General features: G+C 38.7%; 1 protein-coding gene across 3 annotated transcripts in view; it reads right to left on the bottom strand.

Moving 5' to 3' along the window:
• SCN10A (sodium voltage-gated channel alpha subunit 10) overlaps positions 1-17,460 on the bottom strand; it is an 89,625-nt gene that overhangs the window by 62,338 nt on the left and 9,827 nt on the right. For all 3 annotated transcript variants that reach the window (XM_072793306.1, XM_072793307.1, XM_072793308.1), the window contains exons 4-7: positions 5,817-5,945; positions 5,160-5,251; positions 2,867-3,058; positions 2,369-2,435 (exon numbers count right to left, since the gene is read on the bottom strand). In XM_072793306.1, the coding sequence (XP_072649407.1) occupies positions 2,369-2,435; positions 2,867-3,058; positions 5,160-5,251; positions 5,817-5,945 (480 nt within the window). The remainder of the gene's footprint in view (positions 1-2,368; positions 2,436-2,866; positions 3,059-5,159; positions 5,252-5,816; positions 5,946-17,460) is intronic.

Genomic DNA, 17,460 nt, shown 5'->3' with positions numbered 1-17,460 from the left:
CTCTGAGGGTAGCCTTATTTCTATGTCTCCCATTAAACCCCACTACAGCTGCTACACTCAACAATGAACTGCTCTGAGAATTAAATGAGACCACAGTATAAAGCTTCTCTCATAGTGCCTTCAGTATAGGAAATATTGTATGCAAATTGCAAGCTAAAATTCCTGCTGTTTTTAACCTGAAGTGACCAAAAGAATGGGCTGGAAGAATACATGTGAAAGAATGCTGGAAATCATTAAGTGTTTCCTAGTACTTGTTCTCTACCATGGGATTTTCCTCCCATAGTGCCACGGATCAGTGTGGGCCTTAGCTCAGGGCTCTGGTTTCTCTGTGGCCTAGCACAGAACCCAGGTTCCATCTTCACAGTATGCCCTTTGGGGCTCACTCTAACTGCCATCCTGAGCTGGCCTCTTTTGCCATCAGAGCCCTATCCTCTCCTTTATCTCCTGGCCAGGACCTGACCAGCAGGATGTCTAGCCTCTTTTGGAGCTGGGCTGTGGGGCCATGGGTGGACCCCACAACTTCACCACAGACAGTGCTTAGGCTACTCTGGAGCTATTGCCATGAGAAATGCCATTATCCAGACAGGAAAACAAAACAAAACAAAACAAAACAAAACAAAACAAAACAACCATTGAGGGAGCCTTTGAGTTAGATTTAAGTCAAAAGCAAACTAACATCAGAACAGTTCTATCTCTGAAACAAAGAACCAAATGCTAAGTGCATTTGTGAAGAAAGAAGCCAAGGAGCCTATGTTGATCAAATTCTCAGCTCTGAGATTGTTTTTCTAGTGAGCTGATTAAGTCAAAGCTCCATGCAGGTCCCTCCCAGCTCCACTTGGACAGTCTGGGCTTGTTAGCCATTCAAGAATTGGGGTCTTATGGGCTCAGGGTCCCAGAGCCCCACCATGAAGATGGGAAAGATGAGACTTGCTGATCTATTGCCTGCACTCTTTTTGCTCATGCTTGCTCCAGTGATCAAAGCAGCAGGCAGGCTTGAGGGGATCCCTACCCCTCTGCTTTGTCTCACATTCTTCTGCCACCTGGAATGACCTCCATCCAAACCATCTCTTGTTCAACCAAGCTGGAGACATCCAGCTGTCCTTTAGTGCTCACCTCAACTACCACCTCCAGGAAACCTTCCCTGATCTCCTGCCTTGCCTCCCACCATCACCTCACTGGGTCTCTTCAGCACATGGAGCCTCTAGCATAACACTGCTTCTTCACAGGATAGCATCTTTATGTATGTGCATCAGAGCTCACAAACTGGCAGCTTGCAGGCTGAATTTGGCTTGCAGAAATATTTTGTTTGGCCCACAATATGTAGACATTTTTTTGAATTGGTAGCCAATGTTTGTAGTTGAGAGATTTCACATAAAAATCTGAATTCTTTGTCTTTCTTTTAAAAGTTAAGAGAGCTGGAAACAGTGGACCCACATTTCCAGCTGGCAACTGAAAGCTAGACTGAGTAGTGGCTAGCCCTTTTAAATGGGGCACAAAGTATATCATTGCCTGATTCCCACCCAGTCTAATCCTCTCACTTGTTATGTATCTGGCCTCTGTAAGATTTTGAAATGGTAAAGTCTGATGCACATGTTTCTTCCTCTGTCATATGTGGATAACAAAACCCACGTTGTGGAATTGTGATGATTAAATGTAGAGCATTTGACACAAAATATATTTAATATATATTAGTTCCTTCCTGGGGCAGATTGCTTGCCCAAATGGCCACAACTATTCTCCTACCTGTATCCATACCCCTTTGCCATAAGATTGTTGCAACTCCTCCAGTCAAGAGGTAAACTTTATCTCTCCATACCTTGGATTTGCATTGGCTTGTGACTTGCTTTGGTCAAGAGAATGCAGTAGAAGTGGCATTGTGCCAGTTCTAAATCTAGGTCTCAAGAGACCTTGCACACTTCTACTCTTCTCTTGGAACCCTGCCTCTGCCCTTGAGAACAAGACCAGGCTAGCCTACTGGGAGATGAGACCACATGGAACAGAAAAGCTGCCCCAGCTGAGACTGTCTTAGATCAGCTGGCCCCGTTAATCTGTCCATTGTTTGCAGTAGTATGATTAAACTCAGACAATGCCAGAGCACCAGGTTGATCTCAGTTCAACATACTAATATGCAGAATCTGAGCTAAATGAATGACTAGTGTTTTAAGTCACAAAATCTTGGGGCTGTTTGTTACATAGCAAAAGCTAACTCTTACACTCCCTCCCCCATGAGCCTGGGATAGCAAAAGCCATGACTTATTGATTTCTACATTTTCCTTGGGACCTGCTAACCAGTCTCTATCCAGAAAGTGATAATGAAAAAATAAAAGATTGCTGAGCACTGGTACTTTGTTATGGGTTGAGCACTCACCCTGCATCAGATCCATTGCCACACAGTAAGGGATCTGAAGTGCCAGGCTTGTTATAGTAGAAATCTGCAGACGAAAAGAAGAAATGAAAGCCATGAATGTAGTTCTGAACCCTCTACCTAAAGCCTTGTGTGATGAAGGCAACACCTTCTAAGTCTTCTGTCTGAGCAGTGTGTGTTTCCTTGGCCATGTGCTTTTAGTAAGCATGCTGGAACATTTGGAAGGGAAAAGTCATATCTGGGAAGAGAAGAGCTGAACGGTGACTTTAGCTGAGCCTGTCATAGCAGAATGACTTGCCCTTAGGTTTATAGCTCATTTCCTTGTGAGAGGGACATTGGACAACAGAAAATGGGGCCCCAAAAGTAAAACACAGCTCAGGAAAAGCATTTCAGTAGGGAAGAAGAATCAAAATATATTTCTATATAGAAAAAAAATATATGCAGGGATGTCACACCCCTTGCCAACCAGACCTTCGTCCCTATGGCAGAAATTCCACTCTTGTTTTCCATAAGAGGAGTAATTGCCCGTTTCATTGAGAGCTGCACAATTCTTGACACATTTGTTCTTGAGGTTGCCCTTGAAGAGCTGTAGGCCCACCAGAGCAAAGACACTCAAGCAGAAGACAGTGAGGATGGTCACATCTGCCAGTTTCCTCACTGAGTGGATCAGAGCTCCCACAATGACCTTCAGCCCTGCGGGAAGATGACAGCAACACTACCATGTGGATGAGGTAGCACACACAGAGCACACACATATGCCCGGCATGCCTGCATATTAACCATCCTATCCTTTCACTATATATAGGTGTGAGGTACTTTACAAACTTTAGGGCAGTTCTAAGCACAGTTTGTGGCTTTAACCTTGTGATAACCCTGAGATAGAGGCAGAGATTATTGTTCCATTGTAAGGATGAGACAACTGAGACCCAGGTGATATATTCTTTATCACTGTAAAGTTATTAAACGTCTGGCAGTGGTGATTCATTTTAAAAAATAATTGTTGAGTACCTGCTATATTTCAGGCACTGTGCTAGGTATAAGGCCACTAATGACTGTAGTCATTTAACATCTGTTTTTCTATACTCATTTCTGTTCTGGGAAGAAGCTTGAGAATGGAGACACATGGACTTCACTGTGTGTGTTGAGAGAGGGGGGGGAGAGAGAAAGAGAGAGGAAGATGCAACAGAGATAGAATGAGACAGAGAAAGACAGAAACACAAAGACAAAGAGAGACAAATGCAGCAATAGAGTGAGAGCATCAGAGACACTGGGACAAGCACAGCTGGCAGTAAAGTTTGGGTCTCTGCTTGTTTAAGGAGGGATGACTTGTGACTGTGGAGAATGAAATCAGCTTCTTTGAGATAGTAGCTTCACAGGTAGCAGAAAGAGCTCTGAACAGGGAAGCAGTCTGGGGCTGATCCTTGTCTTGTCATTTGGTTAACAAATAACCCATTGAGCACTAGCTGCATTGGTCCCTAGGTTGATGGATGAACAAGGGAGCTAAGGCACCAGCATAATGGGGTTGTCTGACAACTGAGGGGAAAAACCATTACATTCTTGAGCAGGTAGGCACGCTTGGGGCAACTCCTAACTGAGGCGCAGTGTAAGGATGGGATGGAGTGGAGTGTGGGGGAAGTTGGGAGAGACCATGAGTCTCTTTGAGAAGGTCAAAACTTAGCAGAGCCCCGAGGAATGAATATGAGTTGAACAAAGAGAGGAAGGACTCTCTTGGTAGAAAAACAGCATGGCCAAAGCCTAGGAGATAAGCAAATGTAGGGACTATTTGTGGAATCACAGATAGATTCTGGAACATGATGCAAGACAGAGAAGAGAGATAAGATAGGAGAGGAAGTCTGGACTGCACAGGTCTTATAAACAAGACTCAGATTCTTCCTGGCTAAAACTAGGTGAGAGAGATACCAAGTGGCAGCACTATCTCTCACTATGGCTCTCTTCATGAGGAAGCCCGTCCAGTGGAATTTGGCAAAGACTTCCCAATCCTTCCCTGCAGAGCCAGACATAGAATGGCAGAAAGGACTTCCCTAATGGCTTGAGTGTTTCTGTTTTCCAGATGAGAGCATGGATTCTCAGGAGTGAGGGAAGGGAGATAATCCACCAGGCCATAAATTAGAAGCTGTTTCAATATTTTGCCTGGTCTCTGTCTTCACCAATCCCGCCATCAACCCAGTGGGGATAAGATGTATCCCTGAGATACTGGTGACAATAGAGGTCTTGAAGACCCAATAAGATAAGCTCTGGTGGACTATGTTCATTTCTGAATTCTCCATAATAAAGAATTGCCCAATTCTTTTCTTCTCTGTGTATCCAAAGACTAGATTGAGGCTCAAGCTTTCAGATATATGGAAATGGCAAAGACACTCACTGGAGCCTAGGACTGTCTACTCCCTTCCTCCCTATTTCCACGTTTATACTTTTAGTTTAGGATATAAATGAGAACCTCCAACTAGTGGCTTGCCTGAACCCCACAATGAGAATATAAAATGAGGTCATGACCTTCTTGTCACTTATTGATGGTGAGGTCATGAGGTACTCTGCACAGAGCATTGGCCTAGGAATTGGGACACTAAGTCTTCAGGTCACACTTTGCCTCTTATTAGCAATGAGGACTTGAGACTGTGTTTTCTACTTTCCGGGTCTCAGTTTGTCTTTTAAATGAGGACAACTGTCCGTGCCCTGGAGCTTTATAGGCCTCTTGCAAAAATCAAAGTAGGACATTAGACTGTGTAAACCAGCATATGCTCTATGAATATATGTAATAGTTAAAATAGCTCACCTGGGATCACAGAAACTGTTTTTAAAGCTCTAAGAACTCTGAATGTCCGCAAGCCTGAGATCCCTCGGAGAGCTGTTGCTTCACCAATGTATCTGTTATCAGAACCAGAAATTGGTCAGTATCTCTGCATACATTCCTAAGAATGTATGCAGCACAAATAAGGACAATTTTGGGTAACAAGAGCCTAAGGAGGACCCAGAACAGACACAAAAATCTAATGGCACTTCCCCCTATAACTGACACACTGATTTAATTATTGCAATAGCTTTTAAAATAGCCCCTTTGAGGAGATGCATTATGATCATGAGGGCTCTGTGTACTGCATGTATGGATGGGTATTCAAGCATGTGAGCTTGGCCAATCAGTCTCCTTAGACACTGGTTCCTCAGGCAAAGAGCTTCAGGTCAGGTAGGTGTAAGGCTGAGCCTTGCCCGCTCACTTTGACAGGACATTTGTTAACTCAGAGTTGAGATCTCTAACTTCTACCTGAAGGTATGGGACTAATCCTAAAAAGTGACTCTCAAAATAACATTTAGAAGCAAGGAAACCCCAGGTAAGTTTCATGTAAGGAAGATGGATAGAGATGAGGAAATATCCCCAGAGTGTGAGCCACCTAGAAGCCCACAGACATATACATCAGCATGGAGAAATACTCACGCCAGGGTAATGACACTAAAATCCAGCCAGTTCCAAGGATCTCGCAGGTAAGCAAACTCATTTAGACAAAATCCTCTTGCCAGTATCTTTATCAAGGCTTCAAAGGTGTAAATGACAGTGAAGACATACCTGGGAGGAAGGTAGAAAGGAGTATTAACTGTGCTATTGAGAGAGCTCAGAGGGGAACTCCTGGGATGGCTCTAAAGGAATATGTGCAAAGATCATCAGCAAGGTACAGAAAGGGAAGAAATTAAGGTAAGGAGGCAAGATGTAGACTGGAGAACTCAGAGGAGTCACACAGAGGATGGGATGGGGATGGATGTGTGCAGTTGAGAAGCTGGACAGGATCTCCAGCTCAGAAGGTGGGCAGAGGGCAATGGCAGGTGCAGAACCACCAGAAGGTTCAGAACAAGGTTGCCCTGTTCTGAGGTGCCCAGAGGGAATCTGAAGGCTCTTTTCCCAACTTGTTGTTGGCGAACATGTGGAAGACAGATGAAACACTGCTCTGTCTCATGTGTCTAAACTTCTTCACCTCCAACTGTCTTTTCTTCCACCATGCTTGGTCTGCAGGTGTTTCTGGACTCAGAAATCCCAGACTAAGAGCCATATAAGGCAGGAAATAGCTAGGTGTCATGGAAAAAAAAAACCATCTAAATCCATAAATATGTTCTCTTGGAGGATGGGTCTTGTCAGAGGAAGTCATCTCAAATAGTCCTTTTAGTCTGCTGGGCACATTGTGGGTTTGGAGGTGAAGAGATGGATCTAGAGCTGAGGTTGGGAGTAAGGCAGTGTTTCTCAAGTGTTCAGAATCCTTCAGTCACCTATGGCAGGAGTTTTCAAACTCTAGCAAGCATCTGAGCCACCTGGAGGGCTTGTTCAAACATAGATTTCTAGGTTCTACCCCTAGGGTTTCTTATTTAGTAAGTCAAGCGTAGGACCTAAGAATGTGCATTTTTGATACATTCCTAGCTGATGCTAATGCTGCTAGCCAGAGGGAACTACTCTTCCAGAACCAAAGGGATTCAGATGCACACATAATTTTAGGTACAGTTAATTTTTTAAATTATAAAATCATAAACATAAACACTGGTATTAAAAATGGAAAGACTTGATTACATATGGCAGATTGAACATATGTATTTACCTCTACCCTTTCTGAAATACTTCTTAAATGTTAGTAGGAGGATTTTTTTTTAAAGCATAAACCCACTAGGACAAAGATAATGGAGAACACAACAACAGCATTTTGGAAACTAAGGAACAGATGGATGAGTAGTAACTGACAGAGCAGATTCAAGAAAGCTAAAACCTGAGCTGGGAAGTGGGGAGTTCCCAGAAGCAAGCCAATCCACATTGCAGTGCTGCTTAGGACTTAGAGATGCTAAATACCTCTGAAAGTGGGGTTTGGGGAGAGGTTGTCAGGTAGGGCTGGATACCGCTTAAAAGTCTTTACAAGAATTAGCTATTCAGTGAGGAACCCATTCAGTGAAGAACTGCCTCCTCTGCTCTGGAAATAGATTGGATGTTCATTCTTTCAAGAGTTAAACAAGAGGGAGAGAGAGTTGTGTGCTGAAACAGGAGTATAAAGGAGACTTTATACACTGAAAGGCAGGCAACCCTCCTACCCACCTACTCCCTTCTGCTTTTCAGTTAGTTTCTAGAAGCCTGGCAGTCAGGTTAATAGCCCAAGAAGATGCTGTGTTTTGAATGTGAACCGCTAGCCAATGAGAATCAGGAATTGGAAGGATGCTTCGAACACCAAAGACTAAAACAACCAAACAGGAAAGAAAGAAAAGCAAGAAACAATGCAGGGAGAAGAAAAGTTAGAAAAAAGTTATCATGAATATTTTTAGAGAGTTAAGAGATGAGAAGATACAGGATACATAGAACAAGAACAGAAGGCTGTAAAGACTATTCAAAGAACAAAACAGAAACTTTTGAAAATAAAATGTGGTAGCAAAAGTAAAACATTAATAGAAGAGCTGGAAATAAAGATGAAGAGATCTCACAGGAAGTGGGACAAAAAGAAATGGTGAGAGGTGCTTATAAGCTTGAAATTTAGAGAGTCAGACCAGTAGGTACAATGTCTGACCAATAGAAATCTAGAAATAGACAAAGAAAGAGACTAGAGAAAATTTTCAAAGAAATAATTCAAGAAAATTTCTGCAACATGAAGAATCTAAGTGTTTGGTTAAAATTACCCAGAAGTGTTCAGGAAAATGAATGAATGTTAAGGCATAACATCACCAAATTTCAGAATGTTGTGCACAGATAGAAGACCCTAACTTTTTTTGAGAGAGTGAAAATCACAGGTTATATCCAGAGGATTAAGAATCAAAATATCATCAGATTTCTCAATGGCAATCCTTGGAGAGTATCAGACAATGGAACAAATGCCTTCAAAATTTTAAGGAAAATAATTTTTAATATGGAATTTATTCCCCCAGCTAAACTCTTATGATAAGGATAAAATAAGGACAATTACAGATATGCAAAGTCTTTGGGTTAGGTAATCAGACGAAAATGTACTTTAGACCTGCCCTTCTAAGAAAGTTACCATAGGATGCTATAACCAAATAAGAAAGTAACCAAAAAAGAGGAAGATCTGAGGATACAGGGGAGAGACAAGCAAAATCCAAAAGAAAACAGAGAAGGGAAAATCTCCAGAAAAGGGCTGTGCACCATGCCTTGAGAACACCTAGGCCAGATTGAGTCAGGAGATGGAGGACTCCAGGAGTGATTTCCCCAAGAAAAATGGAAACTGGTGGATAGCTTGATATGTTTGACTAATTTGAAACAATAATTAAACCTCTGGAGAAGAGTTTTGGAACAAATTAGGATAAAGAAATAGAAAACAGAGCAAATGAAGCAGTGAAATCTTTTTTTTAAAGATTTTATTTATTAAAAAAAAAGATTTTATTTATTCATGAGAGACACAGACAGGGGGAGAAGCAGGCTCCTGGTGGGGAGCCTGATGGAGGACTTGATCCCAGGACCCCAGGATCATGACTGGAGCCAAAGGCAAATGCTTAACCACTGAGCCACCCAGGTGTCCCTGAAACCTTTATTAACTCCAGAGAAAGCAAGAAGGAGCATGTAATCAAGGACACCACATGGCACAGCTGTCACGTCATTTGCTAGCAGTACTATTACATAATCCCCTCTGTAGTCAGATGATGCACATATCGTCTGATTACCTAACCCAAAATGATAATATAACTACAACAGGAAGATAAATTTGAGAGGAATTTTGTGTGGGTATGTGCACCTAATTCTTTTTTTTCCATAATAGAAAGCCAATAGATAATATCTAAAATAGAAGAATGAAAAATAGAGTATAAGTATCTTATCAGAGAGACGGAAGTATCAGAATAAAGAAGTAAAAAAGCTGAGAGCACTTGCCTCTGGAAATACAGGATTAGGGGCGAGGAGATGAGAAGCATGAAACTGTTGTTTTTGTTAGAATTTTTGTAGAACTGTGCAACCTTTTAAACCTTAAACCTGTATATCTTACATAAAAGTAAAAATCACATTAAAAAGAGAATAGCAGTAATGTCTTTTCATATCTGTGTGAGAGAAATAGTGTTTGAAATTATTCACGAAGAAATCTATATCTGGCTGGCTGGCTGCTTGAGCTGTCAGCTTCCATATCTTGTTGGTCACCCCCCCCCCCAACTCTTTATGTTTTCTAAATTAGAAAATCTTAACTCAGAATTATAGGTTGTTGGGAAGCTTTGACGGATATTTCTGGCTTTTCAGATCAAATGCAGATCCAGAAATTATGGAGAGAGTTAAGACTATTTTGAGTGTTTCACTGGAGCTGAGGCTCAGCACCACCCGAAGCTGGAGGGTTAGAGGTCTCAGCTCAGGATACAGTAGCTGATGAAGTCACATCCTCTTTCTGATGGCATTTGGCACACAAGGTATTTCTTCATGTTCTGTTGCAGTGTTCGGATGCGATTTTTAATATGCAAAAGACACTCCTGATGGAGGAAAAAAATCACTGGGTATTGAGAAAAGTCAAACTCTCAGCCATGGAGCCATTTGCCCCACTGTTCAGTTTTAAGAAATCCATGATGTTTAATCATTAAAAAAATATCCTGATGTTTAGGCCCCAGTGCCAAAGATCCATACTGTTCAAAATCTTGAATGTATTATGGAGACACACAGCATGTGTATTCACAGAAATGGTAATTTTAAAAGATTTTATTCCTTACTTTAAAACACTATAAGCCTTTCCTGTTTGCCAGTCAGAGTCATTCAGTGTGGGGAAGCAGCATCTTATACTCACTTTCATATCAACCCCGTAGGCTGAGAAGACTCATACTAAGTGGCCACAGTCAGTTTGTATTCACAATTTCCACTGTGTTCCTCAAAGGCAATTCAGAGTCTGAAGGCATGCTATGGACCCTCATTGTTTTCCACAAATAACGGATATAGTGCATTTGGAAGCAACATCTTTCATTTGTATAGTGATGACTTTCCTTGCTGCCCACGTGGCTGAAGCTTCTTCGATACCAGTTCAATGTATCTTTTTTTCCCCCAATTGTAGTGACATATATATAAAATTTACTGCCATCGTCATTTTAAGTAAGCAATTCAGAGGCATTAAGCACATTCATAATATTATGTAATCACTACCACTATCCATCTCCAGAACTTCTTTATTATCCCAAACAGAAACTCTGTACTCATCAAAGTACTCCCCATTCCACCCTTCCCTACTCACTGGCAGCTTCATTTCTACTTTCTTTCTCCATAAATTTGCCTATTCTAGGTATCTCATGTAAGTGGAATCAGACAAGTCATATAATTTTTCCTTTTGCGTCTGGCTAATTTTACTCATTATAATATTTTAAGGTCCTATCCATGTTGTAGCATATGTCAGAATATCATTCATTTTTAATGCCAAAAATATTCCATTGTCTATATAATGGATATATCACATTTTGTTATCCATTCAGCTATTGATGGACATTTGGGTTGTTTCTACCTTTTGGGTCTCATGAATCATTACTCTGGTGCTATGAGAAGCATAGCATTCTGCTGCTATGTGAATCATTATTCTGCTGCTGTGATAATTGATGCATTTTTTAAGTTTCTAAGCTAATCTTTAATTAATTAAACCAGAAATCTCTCTTTTTTCTAAATTAGCTACATGATAAATAAGACAAAAAGTCATTGAGCACTTCTCTCTCACATATATGGTGAATGCATACTGAAAACTGATATATCCATAGCTTTATTAAACTGTAAAGTAAAATGTCTGCTTGTTTACATACTTAACACTCATTACTTTTTAAATGCCAGTCGTATTATAAGAAATCCAGTGGTTCCAATAAAGCAATTTCACCAATTGTTTCTTGATTTCTTTCCAACTACAATATTTGTCATCAATTTGGGAGCTGGTTTCATGTCTTACCAGCTAGGGTATAGTTGTACTTGTTTGAGGAGGAATGAGGACACTATAGTTTTTGTATCTTTTCGACCGTTAACATCAAGTTTTGATAGTTTGTACTAGAAAGCATAATTTTGTATTTGTACTAGAAAGAGTCAACTAGTTTAAAAGTGAAGTTGGTAACCTTTATTGGAAAATAATATATAAGTTTTGGTAGCTGTGTAATATTATTTCATGAAAATGTTATTAGCAGATAATAAAATGGGTATTAGGTCAAAAGTTTTATCGATTCAATACAATAACATTCAATGATCCATTTTCATTGTCATGCTGCCTATTTTCTTGTTTATTTTTTATCTACTTTTGTGAGATTATACACATCCATTGTCCACTTGTCTCATGACCTTACAGATTCAAGCTTTATATTTATGACAGAGTCCATTCATTATTTATATGTGTAATCTTATTTCATATTGTGAAGTTTACTTTTCTATTTTCATCACCATTGTTGTATTTCTGCAAACCATTTTTGAAATGATTCATTTTTTTACCTGTGATATTATGTAATGCAATGTTAACAGTGACAAATGTAAGTTTAACAAATGTAAACAGGAACAGTCAGGTGACAATAAAACACGTTAGTTAGGATAGACTATGCATGATTAACTGTTAGCCAATATGAACTATCAGTCCTTGAAACATATACACTGCTTTTAAGAACATAAAAAGTCAGAAATTCTATGAAAATTATGATCAATCTTACATTTCAGATTTTTAAATTATCTGTGCATAACATGGTTGTATTGCTTTTCCTTATGTATTTGTCAAATGATTTAGAGGCTACTGAGAGACTAGTGACTAAGAGAGATCTTTGGATAACTTACTGAGAAACATTGTAGGGCAGAGAGATACCTGAATTACTGTGCAAAACAGAGTGGGAAGAATTTGGAGTTCCTGAGGACCATACAGAAGGAAGACACTAAGGCAGAGATGTGGAAAAGCAACCCAAAGGGACAATTTATGAGGGAAGATTATAAATCAGCCTCATTTACCAAGACAGACCAAATGAAATACTGACAAGTTGAATCTAGCAATGAGCAGCTGGAACTAAAACTAGATTGGAAAATTTATTAATGTGACCTACTATATATTAACAGATGAAAGACCTAATGATATTCTTAATGAAATAGAAATATTGATAAAAAACTGATACCAATTCATAATGACACTCTTAACAAACCAGATGTGGAAAGAAATTTCGATGACTTGATAAAGATTGATTATGAGAATCCTATAGTCATCATGATAATAGTGAAAATTAGAAGTATACTCTTTAAAATCAAGAGCAAAAGAAATACGCTCATTATTGTAGCTTCAATTCAGCATTGTGCTAAAGGTCTGGCCAGCTCAATAAGACAGGTAAAACAAACAAGTGGTATAAGACTCATAAAGAGACAAGTTCACCATTATTTGCAGATGATATAACTGTTTAAATAGAAAACTCTCTTGTACCAAGAGAATCTGTAAAAAATGTTGAAATTGTTCAGAAGTTCAGCAAGGTTGCTGGGTACAAAACCAGTATGTAGACATTAATAACACTAATATATTGTAGCAATAAAAATAGATATTCAAAAGGATGACCAAAATGATAATGTGCCTAGAAATAAGAAACATAAGAACTTTACATAAGACATAATGTTATGGAAGAGTATAAAAAAGGCCTGTATAAATTGGAAAATATCCCAAGCTGATATGAGTGAAAGCTTGATATCATAAGTGGTGATTCTTCCAGTGGTAATAAATAAATTAAATTAATTTACAATCAAAGTTTCAACAGATTCGTAAGAAAAAAGCTTGAAAATATGACCTTTAAATTGATATAGGAAAATAAAGAGAAAGAAGAAGTAATAATTTTCAAGAAGGTGAATAAGGAGTGGTGTTCTAATAAACAAGTCAAATTTTATTACCAAGCATTTAGACCAGTGTGGTGTTGACTGACAGAGTAACAAATCGATGACCAGGAGAAACAGACCCAAGTATGCATGAGAACCTAGTGTGTGACAGAGGTAGTAAAGTGAATCACTTGGAAAATGATGATCCATTAAAAATGGCATTGGGATAATCCATACAGAAAAATATCAGCCATGTGCATACACTCTAAAGTCTAGGGGGATGAACTATCTAAATGTAGAAAGAAATGTTAAGACTTTTTAGAAGAAAATGCAGAATACCTTTATGGAATATTATATAGCAGTAAAAAATGAACGGAATAAGTCTATATGAGTCCATTTAGATCAATCTCAAAAACACAATATTGATTTTTAAAAAGCATCAGCTAAAGTGTGCATATGATGTCATTCATATGCATTTGAAAAGACACAAAACCGTCCTTTATGCCTGCAGCGCCAGGTACCCATTCCTCTGTTTGTCACAGGTTCTGTTTCATTTCATGTGTTCTTTTCCAGATGGGAAAACATTTCTCTTTCTGCTGCACTTTTCCCTGCAACCAAATTGCTATATTTTGTAAAATGTTTCTCCAGATCATCAGTATGGTTAGTGATGGATGTCTTAGAGCCATCAAAGGGCCCCTTCAGTGATTCTCTGTGAGCTCAGGGCATGGGGATGGTGGGACATCCCTCTGCACTTTTCATCTCCAGCTGGGGCCCCATCTGATATATTCTCCTCTTTGGCAGCAGTGAATCCCTAGTTTATTTCTGAGCACAAGAAGGTATTTAAAAATGAATATGTATATGAAATCTTCCCATAAGCAGACAGATAGGCAGGCAGAGAGGCAGGGGCCTATCTTTACCAGTAGGTAGCAGTGCAAAGCTAATGTTTCTGAGAGCTCTAACAGCTGGGAGGGGAGATAAGGGATGGAAACTGCTTGTGTCCAAAACACTGTATCAAGAACACGGTGATAGGACTGCTTCTGATTCCTTGATGGCTGCGATCTCATTTCTAACTCAAGAATATACAGCATGATCTTTGCAACCCCAGACTATCCCAGGGATATTTACCCTTTTCCTTTGGGTTCCCAGCATAGTAAACAACCAATGGCTGTGATCAGTTTGCATTTCAAAAATAAAATCTGGAATCTGATCATTTTCATGGAGCCAAAGATGCAGAACATCGTCACATATTATTTCTAGAAATGAGACAGTATAGGTAGACTGTTTTATCTTTTATATCTTTTTCAAAGTGTGTTTATGAAAGAAGTTTTGTCAACAATTCAGTTCATACAAAATCTGATAAAGAATGAATTTAATAATAGTGGGAATGGAAATTGGCACAGCTTTGGAAAACAACTTGGTAATATCTCAAAAATTAAAACCATATGTTCCTTGACCCAGTAATTCCACTTCTGAGAATTCACCCCTCACAGGTACTCATGTTATGTGTACAGAGATATGTATGTGAGGAAGGATACTCACCGAAGAATCGTGATGGCAAAATATGAGGATTTTGCCATCATGATTGGCCCTAATCAACATGTTGATATATCATCAATATGTTGATTAGGGCCAACATGAATGCCTGTCAATAGGATAATAGTTAAATAAATTTTGCTTCATCCATATCATCAAAATCTATTCAATTTCTACAGAACATGGCCTGCTAGGATTTTCACTAGGATTTCATTGCATCTATAGATTAATTTGGGCAGCACTGACATTTTAACAGCTAGTGAGTTGTCTAATTCCTAAACATAAGTCATTGCTAAGTTTATTTGATACTTTAAAATTTCTCTCAGTAGTGGTTTGTCATCTTTCAGCATAAAGGTCTTGCACATATATTTTTAACAGCATTTGGATTCATTATTTCTGTTTTTCTATTTTTTTTAAAAGATTTTATTTGTTTCTTTGACAGAGAAAGAGAGCGAGCAAGAGCAAGCACAAGCAGGGGAAGTGGCAGGTAGAGGCAGAGGGAGAAGCAGGTTCCTCACTGAGCAGGGAGCCCATTGTGGGGCTCCATCCCAGGACCCTGGGATCATGAGCTGAGCCAAAAGCAGATGCTTAACTGATTGAGCCACCCAGACACCCCTCTATTTATTTTTTCAAAAGATTTTATTTATTTATTTTAGAGAGAAACAGAGAGAGCACAAATGGGGTGAGGGGCAGAGGGAGAGAAAGAATCCCAAGTGGACTCCGCACTGACAGCAGAGGCCAAAGTAGGGCTTGATTTCAGGATCCTGAGTTCATGACATGAGCTGAAATCAAGAATTGGATGCTTAACTAACTGAGCCACCCAGGCACCTCTGTTTTTCTATTTCTTAATTTGTTAAGGTTTTCTTTGAAATTATTAATTCTTCTTCCTGTTTTCTTTTCATTTGTTGTTCTTTTTTTAGTTTTACATTAGGTACTTAAATAATTCTTTTCATTTTGTGCTGAAATAAATATTTTCTGCTTCAGTCCTATGGATTATCCCCTGAACATATCTTTAACTGTACTGTATAGGTTCTGATTAAAGTGTTTTTTAAATTTTTTCTTCCCTAGAGATTCTATCATTTTGGTTTGTAGCATTTTTTTTAAAAATTTAAGACTTGAAAGGTTCTTAACATTATCAAATGGAAAGGCCTTTTTTTCTAATTTTTTAATCAGAGAATATTTCCCGTTTTTTTTTTTTTTTTTTTACTTTTTGGAGCTTATTGAGATATTATTGTAATTTAATATTTGGTCTATTTGTATGGTGATATATTCTCTATTTTTTAGGGAATATAGCTTAATATAGATTAATCAGATATGCCTTATTAATTATTTATTCAGTCATCTATATCTTTACATACTTTTCTATACACTTGATCTCTCATGGGCTGAAAGAAATTCATTACACTTTCCAATACCTGTAATGTTTTTGTCTATTTACCCGCATACTCTTCTGATTTTTGATTTATGAACATTGTTGCCATATTACTTACTGCAAAGATATATGTTACTGTTTTGGATCATTTAGCATTTCAAAGTGTCATTTTTATCCTGCTTAATGACTTTGGGTCTAAGTGCCACCTCCTTTGATAGTCACATCTGACTTCCTGCTCTCTTCCTGTGTGCCTTGGCTTCTTTGTCCCTTCTTTAATTTTGAACTTTCCATAAGACCTGGGGCAGTATGTTTTTGTTCAACATAAAGTGGGATAATGCTTTGTCATTTTTTTTAAAGATTTTATTTATTTATTCATGAGAGACACAGAGAGAGAGGCAGAGACATAGGCAGAGGGAGAAGCAGGCTCCATGCAGGAAGCCCGATGTGGGACTCGATCCCAGGACTCCGGGATTATGCCCTGAGCCAAAGGCAGACGCTCAACCACTGAGCCAGTCAGGTGTCCCGATAATGTTTTGTTATATATGAATATGTGTGAATTTTTTAAACAGATGAGTCTAATTCATATTTATTGATATGACAGCTGATCTTTATTTATATAAATTTAAGTTATATATTTAATAGTTTTTAAAAGTATTTCATGTCTGATAAGTTTCATTTGCTTTTTTGTGTGCATGATTCTAAATACAGTTTTTACTTTAGTTCTAGAAGTTGCCTTTATAAGTATAAATTCATGATTATAACTAAAACCATGTAATGTATTGCCCGTAGTATGATATCTCTTTACATTCCATTCAGCAATTTTTTTTATTTTTCCCTCTATTTTATGCATCACCTGATTGTACTTAATCATATCCTTTTCATGCTTACCTTTGTACCATTAAATATAATTATTTTCCATTCCTTGATTTATATTTGAAGAATACTCTAACTCCTTGCTATTATAGAAGCAGCAGTAAGTGAGCATACTCTACTCCCACGTTCTTTCTTCTTATTGCTATTTGTATCATGTCCACATTTTCAGGGCCTCTGAGGTTTTAGGGGGTAAATGCCTTGATCGTCATTTTTATCCTTCTCTGCAGGCACCTCCTTTAACAAGCCCCGATGTGCTGAATCATTTGCCAGGCCTCCGCCTTCTTTTGGCCTTCCGAGATTGTTATGACATCTTTGTCCTCTGTGCTTTTCTTTCTCCTTCTCTTTGTTCTTGTATATTTATACCGTTCTTTTCCCATGCTGTCATTTTATTGGCGTTCTGAGAGGGTTGGGGTAAAACATATGCATGCTATCTTCCATATTTAACCAGAATCCCCAAATAACTCTTACTTTTGAGAGAAAATGCTTTGCATTAAAAGTTCAAAATAAGGATAGAGATTTTACATGCTATATGATCTCAGCCTATATATAGTTAAGAAAACCACAGGCCCAAAATGG

The sequence above is a fragment of the Canis lupus genome, chromosome 22 (genome assembly GCF_048164855.1).
Source record: "Canis lupus baileyi chromosome 22, mCanLup2.hap1, whole genome shotgun sequence".
NCBI lineage: Eukaryota > Metazoa > Chordata > Mammalia > Carnivora > Canidae > Canis > Canis lupus.
The sequence above is the reverse complement of the archived record's forward strand: the minus strand, read 5'-3'. Positions and strand labels throughout refer to the sequence as shown.